Raw genomic sequence first — 14,295 nt, forward strand, 5'->3', positions numbered from 1 at the left:
GGGGGACGGGTTACTTATAAGGAGGGGCCCCCCTTGTGAGTGGGTTTCCCGAACTGATCTGTAGTGATATGCTAATGTCATGATAAAGTCCAGAGTTCAACTAGAGTGCAGTGCCATATTTGTAGGTCCAAGATGTCGAGGAACATGTGAGGTGCCTATACAATGCCAATTATAATGGTACCAGTGAAATGATGTAGGCCAACAGATTCTCACATATCTCAGAGTTTACAGGGTACACAATGTTCATTGTACATACTACATTAGGAAACGTTTAGCACTAGACTCTAGGTCTACTGTAAGTGTAACAGTTTTCTTTTCTTTTTTAACTGGACTTTAGCTCGACTTCTGTTTAGGTACAGGGCTATGTAGGATAGTTTTAGGGATGTTTGTTTGAAGACATCTCGCAAGCATAGGCCCTACATGTAGATCTATGATTTATAAATGTCTGAATCCAGTTCTTCACTGTTGAATACTTGCATTTGTACAGAGTGATTATACTCTACATGTAATTGTGTGTTTGCACCCTCTCTTCTTGTTGCACTTCTTTAGTTTGTTTGTTTGTTTGTTTTTTTCTGCAGCTTATTTCTTGACACAGAGGTACAGTGCTACAGGAGACTGTGATTTGATGCCCCTCAGCTGCTTTACTATTCCAGCAAGAATGACTGTACAAGATTGATTTGCCCAGTCCTTTCCAGAGCAGCTGGAGTCTTCATCTGCCACTACAGAACAGATTTGTAAACAGTTTACCCATGGCTCAGGACCCACTTTGTTAAGAAACGGGAAATCACCAACATGGCTGCATCTGCAGAACTCTATATCGCTAATTTGGACCCAGGGAAAGAGAGCGGCATAATTGAATCAACGCTGAGAGGTATTCGAGAAAAGATCCACACTTCCAAGTCGTTCTACAAAGACTTTCTGGTCAAATTCCACTTGTCTGATGGGATGAACAACCTTCTGGAGATCCTGCGGTCGAGGCTTGATGAGGAAACAGTGGTGGACCTTTCGATCAGTGTATTGGCGACCTGTTGTCTTGATAAATCCAATGCTCAACAGGTGAGTGAGAGATACAGAACTCCACATGTTATGGTTTCAAGTTATAGAACAGTTCAATACTAGTTATACTTATAGAATAGCACATGTATAGGTTGGAGTTACCCAGTATTTATCTAGCTGTCAGAAGATAACTGCCAAAAGGACCTGGTAGTACTGTAAAAGTGGACATTTTCACGGTGTTGAAATTTTCGTGCATTTCGCGCAACCAGAAGCTAGCGCAAAAATAAAAGCATGTGAATATTTTCCCTTGCCATATGTTTCAGTAGTCAATGTCTTAACATGATTCCACGGAATTAAAAACACACAAAAAACTCTTCTCACCTGGCCGAGCGTGAAAATTAGTCACATGGTAATATCCACTTTTACAGTACATGTAGTTCACTTTTGTAATGCAGACAAAAAAAACAACGTGCACCAACTACATTGTAATCAGAGAGAATTTGCATATTTCTTTGTTTATTCTGCCATTTTTACAAAGTGGAAAACTCGTAAACATGATAAATGTTTCAATTTATCAATAATGATAAGTTGCAATCAAAAGTCAGTAAAGTGTGAAAGACACTGTCATTTACTCAGAAATATTAATGATCCAATGATCCTACTCACAAATGGAAGTTCAACTTTCATCTGTTTTAATATTTCACTCCAGGTCAAGGAATTGGATGGAATAGCAACAATTGGTAAGTTTATGTGTGATGTACAGTACATACAGAATTTGCAGTCACTGCTGTTTTGCAGTGAGGTGTTGAGAATGAACAGATATAATCATAATTGGCAAAAAGAAACAATAAATGGCTCTTCGGTGTGATGTTGATCTCTGGCTAGATAATTTCACAGTTATTGTATGATTGTGCTTGTCATGGTTGTGCAGGGTTCGAAATTAGCGATGGTCATTGGCCATTGGCCACCCGAAATCGCGTCGGACTAGCTAAAAATCATAAAATTCTGAAGTTACTAGTCCGTCTGGCTAGCCAAAATATTGCTTCAGTGTCAAAATTGATTCTAAGTAGTTCGCCTGGCTAGTTTTAAAAAAAGTTAAGTGCGACCCCTGTTGTGATACCGTAACCATGTATTCTGCTGTCTTTTTTCATTCAACTTGCAACAAAGATATAAAGGGAATTCACAGTATTTGTTTTATTAGTGTACATTATTTCTACAAATATTTCATAGAAGCTAATGCCCAAATTGAACTATGCAAGGCTAGTAAAATCCAAAATATAAAATGAGTAAAGAAAGTTACAGTAAATAGATCTCTGAGAATAGATAATGTGTATAACAATTCGTTTCTACCTTGTTACATATTATGTCTAGATGATTTAGAACATGTATCTTCAGATTATATTGATTAGTAGTAAAGAGAAAAAAAATGTTCCATGTACTATGCTTATACATGTAGTTCACTCCACTAGATTTTACAGAGAAATCCATCACCAGACAGTAAAAAATGTTTGGGTGTGTCCTATAGATTGAGTTTGCGGTAATGAAATATTAGTGGGTAGGCTCTTGTTGTCAAGTTAGAATAGAATACTGCATCAAGAGTTGTTGGCGCCAGCAGCCAGGATTAACAGGCAATAAATAATGTCTCTTTATTTAGCTGCTACACTTAGGCAATACACCAACTCTTCAATCAGCATAGTCAACCGATGTGCCCGGAGTCTGGCCAACCTTATCAAAACTGCCAATGTAGATGAGCAACTCCGTAAAGAGGAAGACATCCTCCCACTCCTAGTCCAAGCCCTTGATGACATCGATGATGGAGGGTGTTGCCATAGCCTTCTCAGAGTTCTCAAAATGATTGCTGGTCGGGAGGACAGGACCCTGTTGTGGGAGGTTGTCGACTGTGGTGGGCTTCGCTCGGTCTGCAAGAAGTTCACGTCTTCGGACAGTAAACTGGTCCTCATGGCAGTAGAGACTGCTGTGGCACTCACTGCCCCGTTCAACAGGTGCAAGTCTCGCTGCCGACTGTCTCTCCCCATTGCCGCAGCCAATCCCGTCCTAGAGAACAACCACCTGACCAACCTGTTTGATCTGCTCTCGCATCATAGACAGGACATTCAGCACCATGCCTGGGAGTGTATTGGAAACTTGATGTCCAGTGACATTGGCCGTGCTGCTTTGGGTAACGCTGGCTTTGTCAAATTTTTCAAGGCAACGGCACTGAACCACTCCATCAAGACGTCAGTGAGGGAACAATGTGCCCATTACCTCTGCCTCTGCTGCCAGGAGTCTGTGAATAGAGCTAAGATGTGTGAAATGGATGGCCTCCGCTTCCTCGTAGATCTGCTTGATGACACCGAGCTGAGGCCTGGTGTCCCAGTGTCTCTCGTCATTGCAGCTATTGCAGAGTTCCGCTTCGACACTGCGGCCATGGAGCAGTTTGCCGCCTTGAACCTAGTAAAATTGCTGATTTCATGTCTGGCAAAGAAAGTAAAGGCGCAACATCTGGAGAATGAAGAAGGTAAAAATAATGCCATGAGCTGATGATAAGTTTTCTACATTGATGAATGTATGAATGTCCCAAAACCAGTTTCACCAAACAGGCATTTCATTGTATGACGATGATAAGGATGTTGTAGAATAAAATCTGTAAAATGTAAATATATGTACTTTGTAATATAAATTTGGTATTGGTAGATGATGTACCAACAGCAATCATCTCCCTGTAAAGTTATCATTACTACATTATAACAACTGTACAGCAAAATTTAATGTGAAAGATGCAATTTATTCGTTGATTTCATTTGAAAGAAGGAATTGAAGATTTATATGACTGAGTTGATAACATCATCGAACATCATCTAAGGTGGCTAGTATCTCTGCTTTGTGAAATCATGTAAACTGAATACTCCATAATTTTCTTCTGCTATTCTGTGATGATATTAAAATCAACTTCAGCATGGAGCAATTTTGATCTACCAAAAGGCCATGTCACACCGTTCCGGGCAAGCTACGTGGGCTTGTGGCAAGGAGGTAGTTTCCAGCACGTAGAAGATTTTCAGCGGGCGAACAAGAATGTTTGCAATTTTCATTCATGCCTTGTCATACCGTACCTGGGGAAGTTTTGCGGCTTGACTTTACATGTATATACATATAGCACAAGATCAATTGAAATCATTCTCAAGGGTACATTCATGACAGATAAATAAAGTTGTGTATGGAGGGAACCTGCATAGAAGCAGATGAGCTAAAAAAGAAGAAAAAACCCAGAAAGATTAAGTAATAAAAAGCAGTATATCCTACCAGCTTTACCCAGCACGATTTATCATGGTAGCATTTAGTGTAAATATAGTTTTATATCACCGGAGGAGACTCCCTCGCGACAATCGCGACTCGTTCCACTCAAGAGACCTACAAGATGGCTTCGCATAATGCTGTCACCATTGAAGATGTCAACCACTTCTTTCACTGGTCAGGTTGATCCCCGGGGTTGATCACTTCCAAGTAATGAATGTGAAGGAGAGCAAGGAACGATATGGAGTTCATCATCATGATCGCCCTATCATACGCAGAAATATTTTAACGGGGTTGCAATAAGACAATAAAACTTCAATTGCTAAAGGCCGTGTCACACCATTCCGGGCAAGCTACGCGGGCTTGTGGCGAGGAGGTAGTTGCCAGCACGTAGAAGATTTTCAGCGGACGAACAAGAATGTTTGCAATTTTCATTCATGCCTTGTCATACCGTACGGGGGAACTTCTGCGGCTTGACTTGCGGGGAAACAAATTTACTCCCCGGAGCTCTCCGCAGTTGGTCCGCACCTGACAGTATCTAGCGCGTATCTCGCCTGTAGTTGCCCGGAGGTGCTCACGCAAGTCCGATTTAACCGCAGCCAAGTTTTGAGCATGACCAAAACTTTTTCCGGATGAGTCGCGGGAATGCCCGGAGAGGTCCACGCAGAACACCAGTAGGAGGCCCTTAGCGGCAGCACTCCCCAGGCAACTCCCACACAGGTACTTCACAGTCCCGTATGCAGCAAAGATAATGAAATTCTGTGGGATTTCAGCCATTCCATCAGAGGAATTCCTTCACTGAGTTGTCAGCCCCCATGCGACTGGTACAAAGGTCACACAGTATACTCGCAAGTATGATTTAAGTAGAACGCGTCCAGCAAGTAAGACACTCGCTCAAATCCTTCTCCGCCCTCAGGAATGTCCGGTATGCTAGAAAATCCCTACACGTAACAAGCCCAAGTAGCTTGCCCGGAAAGGTGTGACAGGGCCTAAACACGGTTGCGGGTAAAAAGATATGCGTGCGCACCTCCGGGCGACTGCGGTTGAGATACGTGCTAGGTACTGTCGTGTGCGGATCATCTACGGGGACCTCCGGGTAGTAAAAATTGTTCTTTGCAAGTCGCACGCAAGGCTTGCCTGGAAAGGTGTGACACAACTTTTTTTTTCATATGAATTGATATGATTTTGCTGTATAACTTCTGTCTCCAAGCTAACCTTGATTCTTCCAGATGTTTGACCAATTTCATGCTTCTCTGTGTACCCCATTGACAGGAAATACATCTGATGAAGAAAGTCAGAGACTGGAACTCAAGGGAAAAAGAAAGAGGACAAGAAAGCAAAGGTCAAAGAGAAGAAGGAAGGATGATGAATCCAAAGACTGTGCACCCCTGGGCAAGACTGACTCGGAGATGAATCCACCCTTCAGTCCCATGCAGGTGCCCCAGGGCCATCCTGTGAATGTGGATGGCCTGTCACCTCAGCATCAATTTCAGTGGTGTCCAGAGAGCCCGCGCATGTCACCAGGATCTCACAGCAACACCTCCGGTATGTGTATGTCCCCACCCCGGCAGATAGCATTTGGAATGTCACCAGAGAAAGACTCGGGTAGTGGGAGACTCTCTCCTGCCCAGGTCAGGCCCCCTGCTTACCAGTTTCCAAGCTCCATGATGTCGCCGCCAAAGAGTGACAGTGCGTCTCCGTGTAGCAGTCCAACTCACTCATACAGTCCATCGTCTCCTCAAAAATTTTATTATGGTGAAGAGGTTTTCAGCCCAATTGTGAGTGAAGCGTCAGACAGTGAGAGCAGTGTGGAGGATTCATGCGAGAGCCTTAATGACTCAGATTGTGCCAGATGTGAGGAGAAGGAGGGTGACAGTAAGCAGTCTATGGACTCTGTGACACATGGGCACAATGAGTCCTTGCTAGAACAAGCCAGGAGAAAGCTGACCCTCGGTGAGGAATCTGATGTTGGTGAGAGGAGTAAGTCCAATTCTTCAATAACACCCCAGGATCTAGGAGAAATGTCACCATCATTATCTGTGCGGGGGCCGAAAGCATCCAGAGAAGATCATCCAGCATTGACAATAAGCAGAGATGGAGCAGACAATGTGGAGCTTGAGAGCCATTCTGCCAACAAGTCACAATCCTCAAAAGCAGTAGACAGTGCAGCCTCAACTGCCTCTTCGCTTTCGACCCCATCCTCTTCACGTAGACCAGGGATGATCTCGTTGGTCCCTAGAACAAGTTTGGGTAGCATTACTGACGAGACAGATCGTGAGAGAAGACCTTCAGGTGGGCGTAGAGTGAGAGAGGAGGAAGAAAACATAATCCTTATTTTACAAGAGATGATTCTTCTTCACCATGTTCCTGCCATCATGTGTGTAACCTCGCTGCATTCAATACAGACTCTCCTTCACCATGTCATGAATGGATCTGTTGCCATTAGAGAGACCCATCGGCTTCTCAGGGATATTCTCTCCTCGAGACTTTTCTTCGACAAGCTTGTCCTGCACGGCATCCCCTACCTCATTTTCAGATCACAGACTGCAGATGAAAAGCTGTACAAAGGAGCAACGACCTCAGGAAATCAGAAGGGCCGGAGAGCCTCTCGCAGTGCTTCATGTGATGAAGAAAGCTACCCGTGCAGCAAGGCAAGGCAGTATCTCATGCTGTTAAGAGAGATAGCTGGAACATCGTTTGGACAGAAGGAAGTGGAACACATTCTACTGGGGCAGCTGGAAGAAGACAAACTGCAAGCAGCCATCTCAATTCCTTATCTGTACAGGTGACTAAACTCACTCCTTGGTATAAACAGCATGTAATTTTCCAGACCAAGTTTAACCCATATCTGCCTACCGTGTAATGCAGTTTATCTTGTGCCAGAGGCTATTTTACTCATGTTCACTCGGCTGTTCTCTCTCAACTTCTAATTGATGTCACTGACACTTAGAAAAAGAAAAGTATAGAAAACTTTATGTGTCACTTCCAAGAGAAAATAATGGTCTTTTAAGATGTAAATGATCATATCACTTATTCAAAAGTAACCAATTATGAAAAATATAGATCATCATGTTTGAAATCTTTGGGATGTGAGCTTTCCAATAGTATTTATATGATATTATGCCTACAAATAGGATGAAATATTTTTTTTTTTTTGAAATTAATAAGTGCTGTGGACTATTGTGCTCTAAATCCCAAACCTATGGATGGGACTTAGTGCATATATGCATAATACATTGTTCAATCTTACACATAAATGAAATTGTATTAAAAAAATTGTCCAAGTTATTTCTGCTACAGATTACCGGTATCCCTTTGATTGGTGATTGCTGCTTTCGTATGAATTACTGTATATTACATAAATCGGCAGATATGGGTTAAGTACAGTAAACACTCATGTATAAGGCACACCCAACTTTGGACATCAGGCGGGGAAAAACCCAAAACATGTCATGGCTGTGCCCATGAATGATACTTCGCCTGGAGTAAATTACTCATGTTTTTTGACAGAATTACAGCAAATCTGTGTTACAAATTACGAACAATTCCTGTATATCCTGTCATGTTGTGTATTTTCCTGAATTATAGCTTTGTCACAGAAATTTCCAATCATTATCATTCACATTTCTTGGACATGTTCCTACTGGCATTTACATGTGCTTACATAATTGACAATATATTGGCTTCCTGCCGTGAGCGGGAATTTGCTTGCATTTGTGTTTTTGAATAATAATGCACATCCTCAACTTTCGATGTTGTTCGGGACAAGAAAAGTGCACCTATGTGTTTTCGGTGTGTTCGTTTTGATGTTTGTTTTTTTTTTCTATTAGCAAAAGCAATGTGTTTCTATCTAAGATTCTGCATAGAATGTGTTTCTATAGACCTGCTGCCACATTGCTTGCAAATTGATGAGAAATTATTGAATTGCCGTCTTGTCTTGATTTGATTAATGATTATACCTTTTGCATTGTTTCTTTTTAATACTATTGAATCTTTGGCTTCATTGTTTTTCTGTGTGTGCATGCCTAGTGCCAAGTCTGTCCTGAGGTACCTTCTTATCAACTGTGGTGCACTCCATTATCTGCTGGAGCAGTGCAGCAAAGCCACATCTGGAAAGACAGTCAGGCAAGTAGGAGAGAGCTTGAGTCATGCATCCAGCATGTTGCTTCCACCCTGGGAGCACCACTGCGACAAGCATTTTTTGACTGGAGACACCAGCCTGAGGGGAGTGGCAGCCTCACAGGAGTCACTGGATGACGGTGGCATGTCAGACAGTGACACAGAGGAGTGCCTCTACCAGGCAGATGGATACCCATCGGATGTTTCTCTGATTTGCGAAGGGGGCGAGACAGTGAGAGCCAATCGGCAGGTGCTTGCCGCAAGATCGGAATACTTTGCCTGCCTCCTGATGGGGAACTTCCAGGAGGCAGCCCAGGACGTGATCACACTGACGAATGTCTGTGCCAGGAGCATGACGTACATCCTGCACGGGCTCTACGACTGCCATCCCTTCCGATGCAGGACGCTCCGTGCCTTGTCTGGCGAAGGCATCGGTGGCCTTCTAGATGTTCTCAGTACTGCCAAATATTGCATGACTCTGAGGGACTTGAGTTGTCCTCAAGAGGTGCGTTTCTGCCCTCTGGTGCAGAGAGCAACAGGCATCCTCCTGCGATCCCGTCTCGATGAATCTACAGCATTCCAGCTGGCAGACTATGCTGCATGTCATAACTTCTCCTTGTTCCTAGACTCTTGTCTCCTCTTCATCTGTCAGCTACCAAAGCATGTCGGCAGGAAACTGCGGAGACTCCTGGTGACGGACTCTGGGGACCAAATTGCAAACTCTCTGACTGAGCTATTCAAGAAATCAACCCTGCTGCCATAAATTGCAAAGAACGATTGTTTCACAGTGTCCTCAGTAAATCTACTTCCAGACTTCTGCCATGAGAGAGAGAAAGAAAAAAAAAAAGGTTGGAAAAAAAGGGTAACATTCCTCCTGTATTCTCATGAAGCAGTACTAAGTTATCTGGTGACACATGCCAAAGATGTCTCATAAATGTTGGTTCTTAATGACTGCAAATGCATGGTTAGATGTGTAAGTGCCAGTGCAATATTTTTTCCTCTTAAGTGCTCTCTGCTAGCGCACAAAAGAGAATTGAATGAAAACAAAATGACAAATCAACAGACATATTTTCATATCAAGTGTGATGTCCAAATCATGCAAGATATTTTGCTTTTCAATCAGTCTTTTGATGCTTAAAATCGAACTTGTTTTTTCTGTCTGTGGTCTTTTTGAAAAAATAAATGAGTAAATGCACTGCATATTACTAATTTTTATCTGGATTGAGTGGATACAGCAACAGTAGTAGAACACATCAGTAAAAGTTTGAGGAAAATCTGACAAGCTGTGTAAAAGTTATGAATTTTTAAAGTTTTGGTGCAGCCACTGCTGGATGAGAAGACTGCAATATTTTCTGACGACACGTATCAACAGTGATGTAAAGGAAATATAAAGAAAATTCACGTATTTTCACTTTTCCAGCATAATAAAAGAGCTCCTGACTTACCTCTTTCAGAAAGCAGGGGGAATATTATTACCCTCAGTAACAAGTCAGAGGAATATGTACTGTTATTTAAAAAATAATAATTTTATGGAATTCCCTGTATATTTTCTTTATGTAATTTTCTGTATATGACATCACATACACTGTAGTACTTAGTCTTCTCATCCAGCAATGACTGCACTAGGACTTTAAAGATTTATAACTTTTGAACATATTGTGTGATTTTTTTTCAAACTTTCACTGATGTGTTGTGCTAATATTGCTGGATTTACTCAATGCATATGTATATTTGGGTTTGTTATTGTTGTTGTTTTTTGTTGACGGCAGTGGATTTCAAACTTTGTAAGGGTTGACTTATACATTTTGACATATATATGAAGATGTAGACCAATATCTGAGGAATCCAAATATGAGATGTGGCGTACGTATGTGATAAACTTCAAAGAATCTGCAGAGCACTAGATGTGTATAAACTGCTGATTTGACTTTTCCTACAGGTTAGCAGTGATAATTAATGGGATGTTTTGGTATAGTTTGATGTCATACAGTAGAAAAGATGATAATTGAAAATTGTTCATGGCCGTGCATGTATGTTATGATGCCAGTCCAACCAGATGTGTACATGTATAAGTATCTGGGCTCAACAGAATCAAGTGGAGATATCAATTATTGTTGTGAAATTGCAATTTGTTAAATAAGGCTTGTAAGGCTTCATAAAAAATACTACAGTGCACTCCTGTTATATTGAACACGGTTTTAATGAAATTCTTGTTACAACGGAGTAAAAATTGAGGTACAAAAATTATCATGTATATATCTTTCTATACTTTACTGTTCGATTATAATGAAATTTCAATATGACGAAAGGAAACTGCCAGTCTCAACGACTTCGATATAACAGGAGTGCACTGTAGTATTCATCATCCAAGCATACGGAGCATTGATGTTGCATTGTGATACAATGTGATTTCAATACTTATCTTTCATATCAGTCTATCTGATCAATTTGTCTGCATAAGTGACAAACAGCTTATGCAGTGCAATGGGTTAGCTCACAATATCTGTATTCTCACAACTCTACTAGCCCCCAAATGAGGACAGACCAGGAACAATATTGTTAATGCACTGATTTCAGGCACCAGTCAGATGCTTTGGACTCTGTTACTGGCAAACACAAACCAATGCTACATTACATATATACAAAGAACCGACTGCCTGCATTTCCTGGGACACATACCCAAACCGTGTCTTGTCACAATTTGCTCTACATGCTGATGCATCCATTTGGCTCAAGGAGCGCCTTGTCCTCACATCTTTCCTGTTACAGTGTAGCTGACAGAACACCATCTCCCTGACCTGTATTCAGTGACAGGCTGCCTTTGTGATGTCACAGCCAGTGCCATATTTAGGGTTCGTAGGTTCACAAGTAAGCTGTATAGCAGTGTGACATTATTTAACACATGGAATATTACAATTTTATGACAGTATTCTGTGTAAGAGTATATCTAAACACCATGTGCTGCTTTGTGCTTCTCTTAATTTATGACATTCATGAGAAGAGTGGCTAATTTAGAAAGCATATTTAATTATCATAGCAGTCAAGCTTTTAAGTGGCCTATGAGCTTTCCCACATGAACAGGTAAATAATTTGATGGACCTGTCTACACTGGTAATCTGTCTTTTAAGTGTCACCTTTCATGTTTCCCGTAATAGACAGTATATACTTGCTATTCTTGGGGAGTTTGGTTGTCTTGAGATGGTTACCATGGAAACATGTATGTAACCCATCAAGAATCAGGCTTTACAGGGATCGACAACTGGAGGACATCATTACTTTACCAACTCTGAGAATTTTCTCTTTTCTCTTTTCTCTGATCATTTGTGTAAATCAAGGCAATCTGCCAACCAAAAGAACAAGTTATGCAACATCACAGTCACAGGGCTGCCAACTCTCACGCATTGAGCATGAGACTCACACATTTTGGTCCTTTCTCACTCTAAAACTTTATTTCATTTGCATGCATTTCTATTGATCTCACTCATTTTGACTCCTAAATTATAGCATTGGCCTGTGGGAGTTTCACTCTCAACTAAAATTTAGTTTCCAGTGTTGGCGGCCCTGCAGTCATTACCATCGTACCAGTACCAAAACAAAAACAGTTTCATCGCAAAATGAGCTAAGCACAAAGTCCGTCATCATATAGAGCAAAATAAAGTGATGCCTCACTTGTAACATAACAAGGAATATTCTTGAAATTATGATTACAAGTATCCCATATTTTTTAATTATTTTCTTTGTTTTTTAAAGCACTTTTGTTTGCAAATATTTTATCTCAATTTAATGAGAATGAAGTTAAGTTGTTTTGCAATCAAACTCTTCATAATATGTAGATATCAAGCAAAATGAAGGCGCAAGATTATTGCTGGCAATTCTCCATTTTTACCTTGTATACACACCCCTTTTCAAAGCTGTCTGAATGGAATATCAGTATAATTTATACGTTTGCAAGCTGTGGATAGTATGGCTTTGTCTGTTTGGCTCATGCGAAGAATTGAACTTTTTTACTCAAGAAAAAATAAAATCTGGACATGATTTGGTAAAACATTACTTAATTTTCAATTTTTACATTTTTTCCCCTTTTTTTGTAAAGTATTGACTGTCTCAGAGTTCCTTTTATGATTTATAGATTATTGTCCATGGATTTTTATTATTAAAGTTCTGTAATTTGATAACTGGATATGGGTATTTTACATGTAATTCATGAACATTACACATTGATTTTATGAGATGCAAAGGTGAGAGTCCTCTTTAAGTTAATAGAAATGAAAGGAGAAAGCCCATCAGCTAATCTGAGATTTGTTTTTCTCAGATGAGTATAAGGGATTACTTCACTCAAATAGCAAAGATTATCCTTTAGGATGCAATTGCCATGCATATTCACTAAAATTAGCATTTTCAGTTTTGAAGACCTAAGTACTGATAAGTACAACGTGTAGTCTGCTTTGTATGTGTAGTCTCAATGACAAATACAATTGATACAGACTGTATAGGTAGCTTGACTATTGTAGAAGAACATTTGTGATTGCTTTCAAAGCACAGATATTGTGTTTTGATAGAGATTCTCTGTCATTTTGTATACATGTATATCCTTTGGACATGTTTGGTGGTGAAAACTAGTGAAATTCAATTAATGCCATAGTCAAGCTAAAGGTGAATTACTGTTGAAATTCCCTAAATGTATTCCCAAATGCCAGCTTCATGTATCATTGTTGGCTGCCTTACTACGTGTACTGTTTTTCTCGTCACATTGTGTCAGTTGTACCCTGAGCTACAGGTAATGCACAAATAAACATGCATTTATGTGGGACAGGTGATATAAGTGCTGTGTGGTTGCATTCATTTAACCATTTTAATGTCCTTTACTATGTGAAGAGAATAAACACATCGCTGCCTATGTGAACCTCTCTCAAACAGGACTTCCATCACATGTGGTCAGTTTTTAATTCCAACCAGAATTGATCTCCAATTCCAGAAGTGTCTGTCGACTCATATTCATCTGACTTAATTTATTGTTGATGTATGTATGGAGAATCATGATAGACACAGCTTCGTCCACTCATGCATACATACACTGTATTATGCCAAGTTTCATTTGGATACCTCAAAGGGTGCTTACGTAAATTAAGCTGTCCACAAATTGATTACGGACGGACAGACAGACAACCCCAAAACTTAATGCCTCCAATTTGTGGTGATGGCATAAAAAGAAGACAAACAACAACAAAGTAATCAAAAGGAATGCTTTGATGTGTTAATGAACATACCTGGCATTTCTGGTGGTGTAATAGACACAAAATGCACATAACTGTAAACATTTACTCAGTGATTTCTTGGAGGGATGTAAATTGTGTCTTCCCTGCCATAATATACACTCTGTCACACATTTCGACTGTAGTGTCTCCCCCCACCCCCCATGAAACACCTCTACTGTACATCTCACATTTCCTTTATGGTCACATGCTCAACTTATGTTATTATACAAATGATGCACAGGATAGAGTGCGTTAGTGTAGGCGTAGTGCACTCGAGGGTATTTACAATGTAGTGCAACATGCACGAGGCGAAGCCGAGTGCATGTTGCACAATTGTAAATACCCTCGAGTGCACTACGCCTACACTAACGCCACGAAATAATCCTGTGCATCATTTGTTTTATAAAATGGGTCGAAAATTCGAAAACTAACATCATTTTTCAGCGTTTTTCACGTACCTTTGTGGGTCAAGACGTCCGAAGATGTTCGTCCCAAACTTTTACGCACGTCGCACTCGCGGAAGTCCCGCACATACAGTATAAGTATAATGGGGGGTTGGGTTTCCGGACACCCGCATGAAAACTTACTTATTTTACATAGAATATGCACCCTTTACCTTAAAGACTTGATATAG

The 14,295-nt window shown here is 40.7% G+C and overlaps 1 protein-coding gene across 1 annotated transcript; it reads left to right on the forward strand.

Annotated features, from left to right (window-relative positions):
- The first annotated feature begins 792 nt into the window (after window positions 1-792).
- LOC139718727 (uncharacterized) lies at window positions 793-9,169 on the forward strand. The gene is made up of 5 exons (XM_071630192.1): window positions 793-971; window positions 1,672-1,736; window positions 2,651-3,514; window positions 5,560-7,072; window positions 8,317-9,169. Exons 1-5 carry the CDS (start codon window positions 793-795, stop codon window positions 9,167-9,169), a joined length of 3,474 nt encoding a protein of 1,157 aa, XP_071486293.1.
- The last annotated feature ends 5,126 nt before the right edge of the window (window positions 9,170-14,295 follow it).

This window comes from Diadema antillarum, unplaced genomic scaffold (genome assembly GCF_040938485.1).
Source record: "Diadema antillarum isolate AM-2024a unplaced genomic scaffold, OU_Dant_1.0 scf00000008, whole genome shotgun sequence".
NCBI lineage: Eukaryota > Metazoa > Echinodermata > Echinoidea > Diadematoida > Diadematidae > Diadema > Diadema antillarum.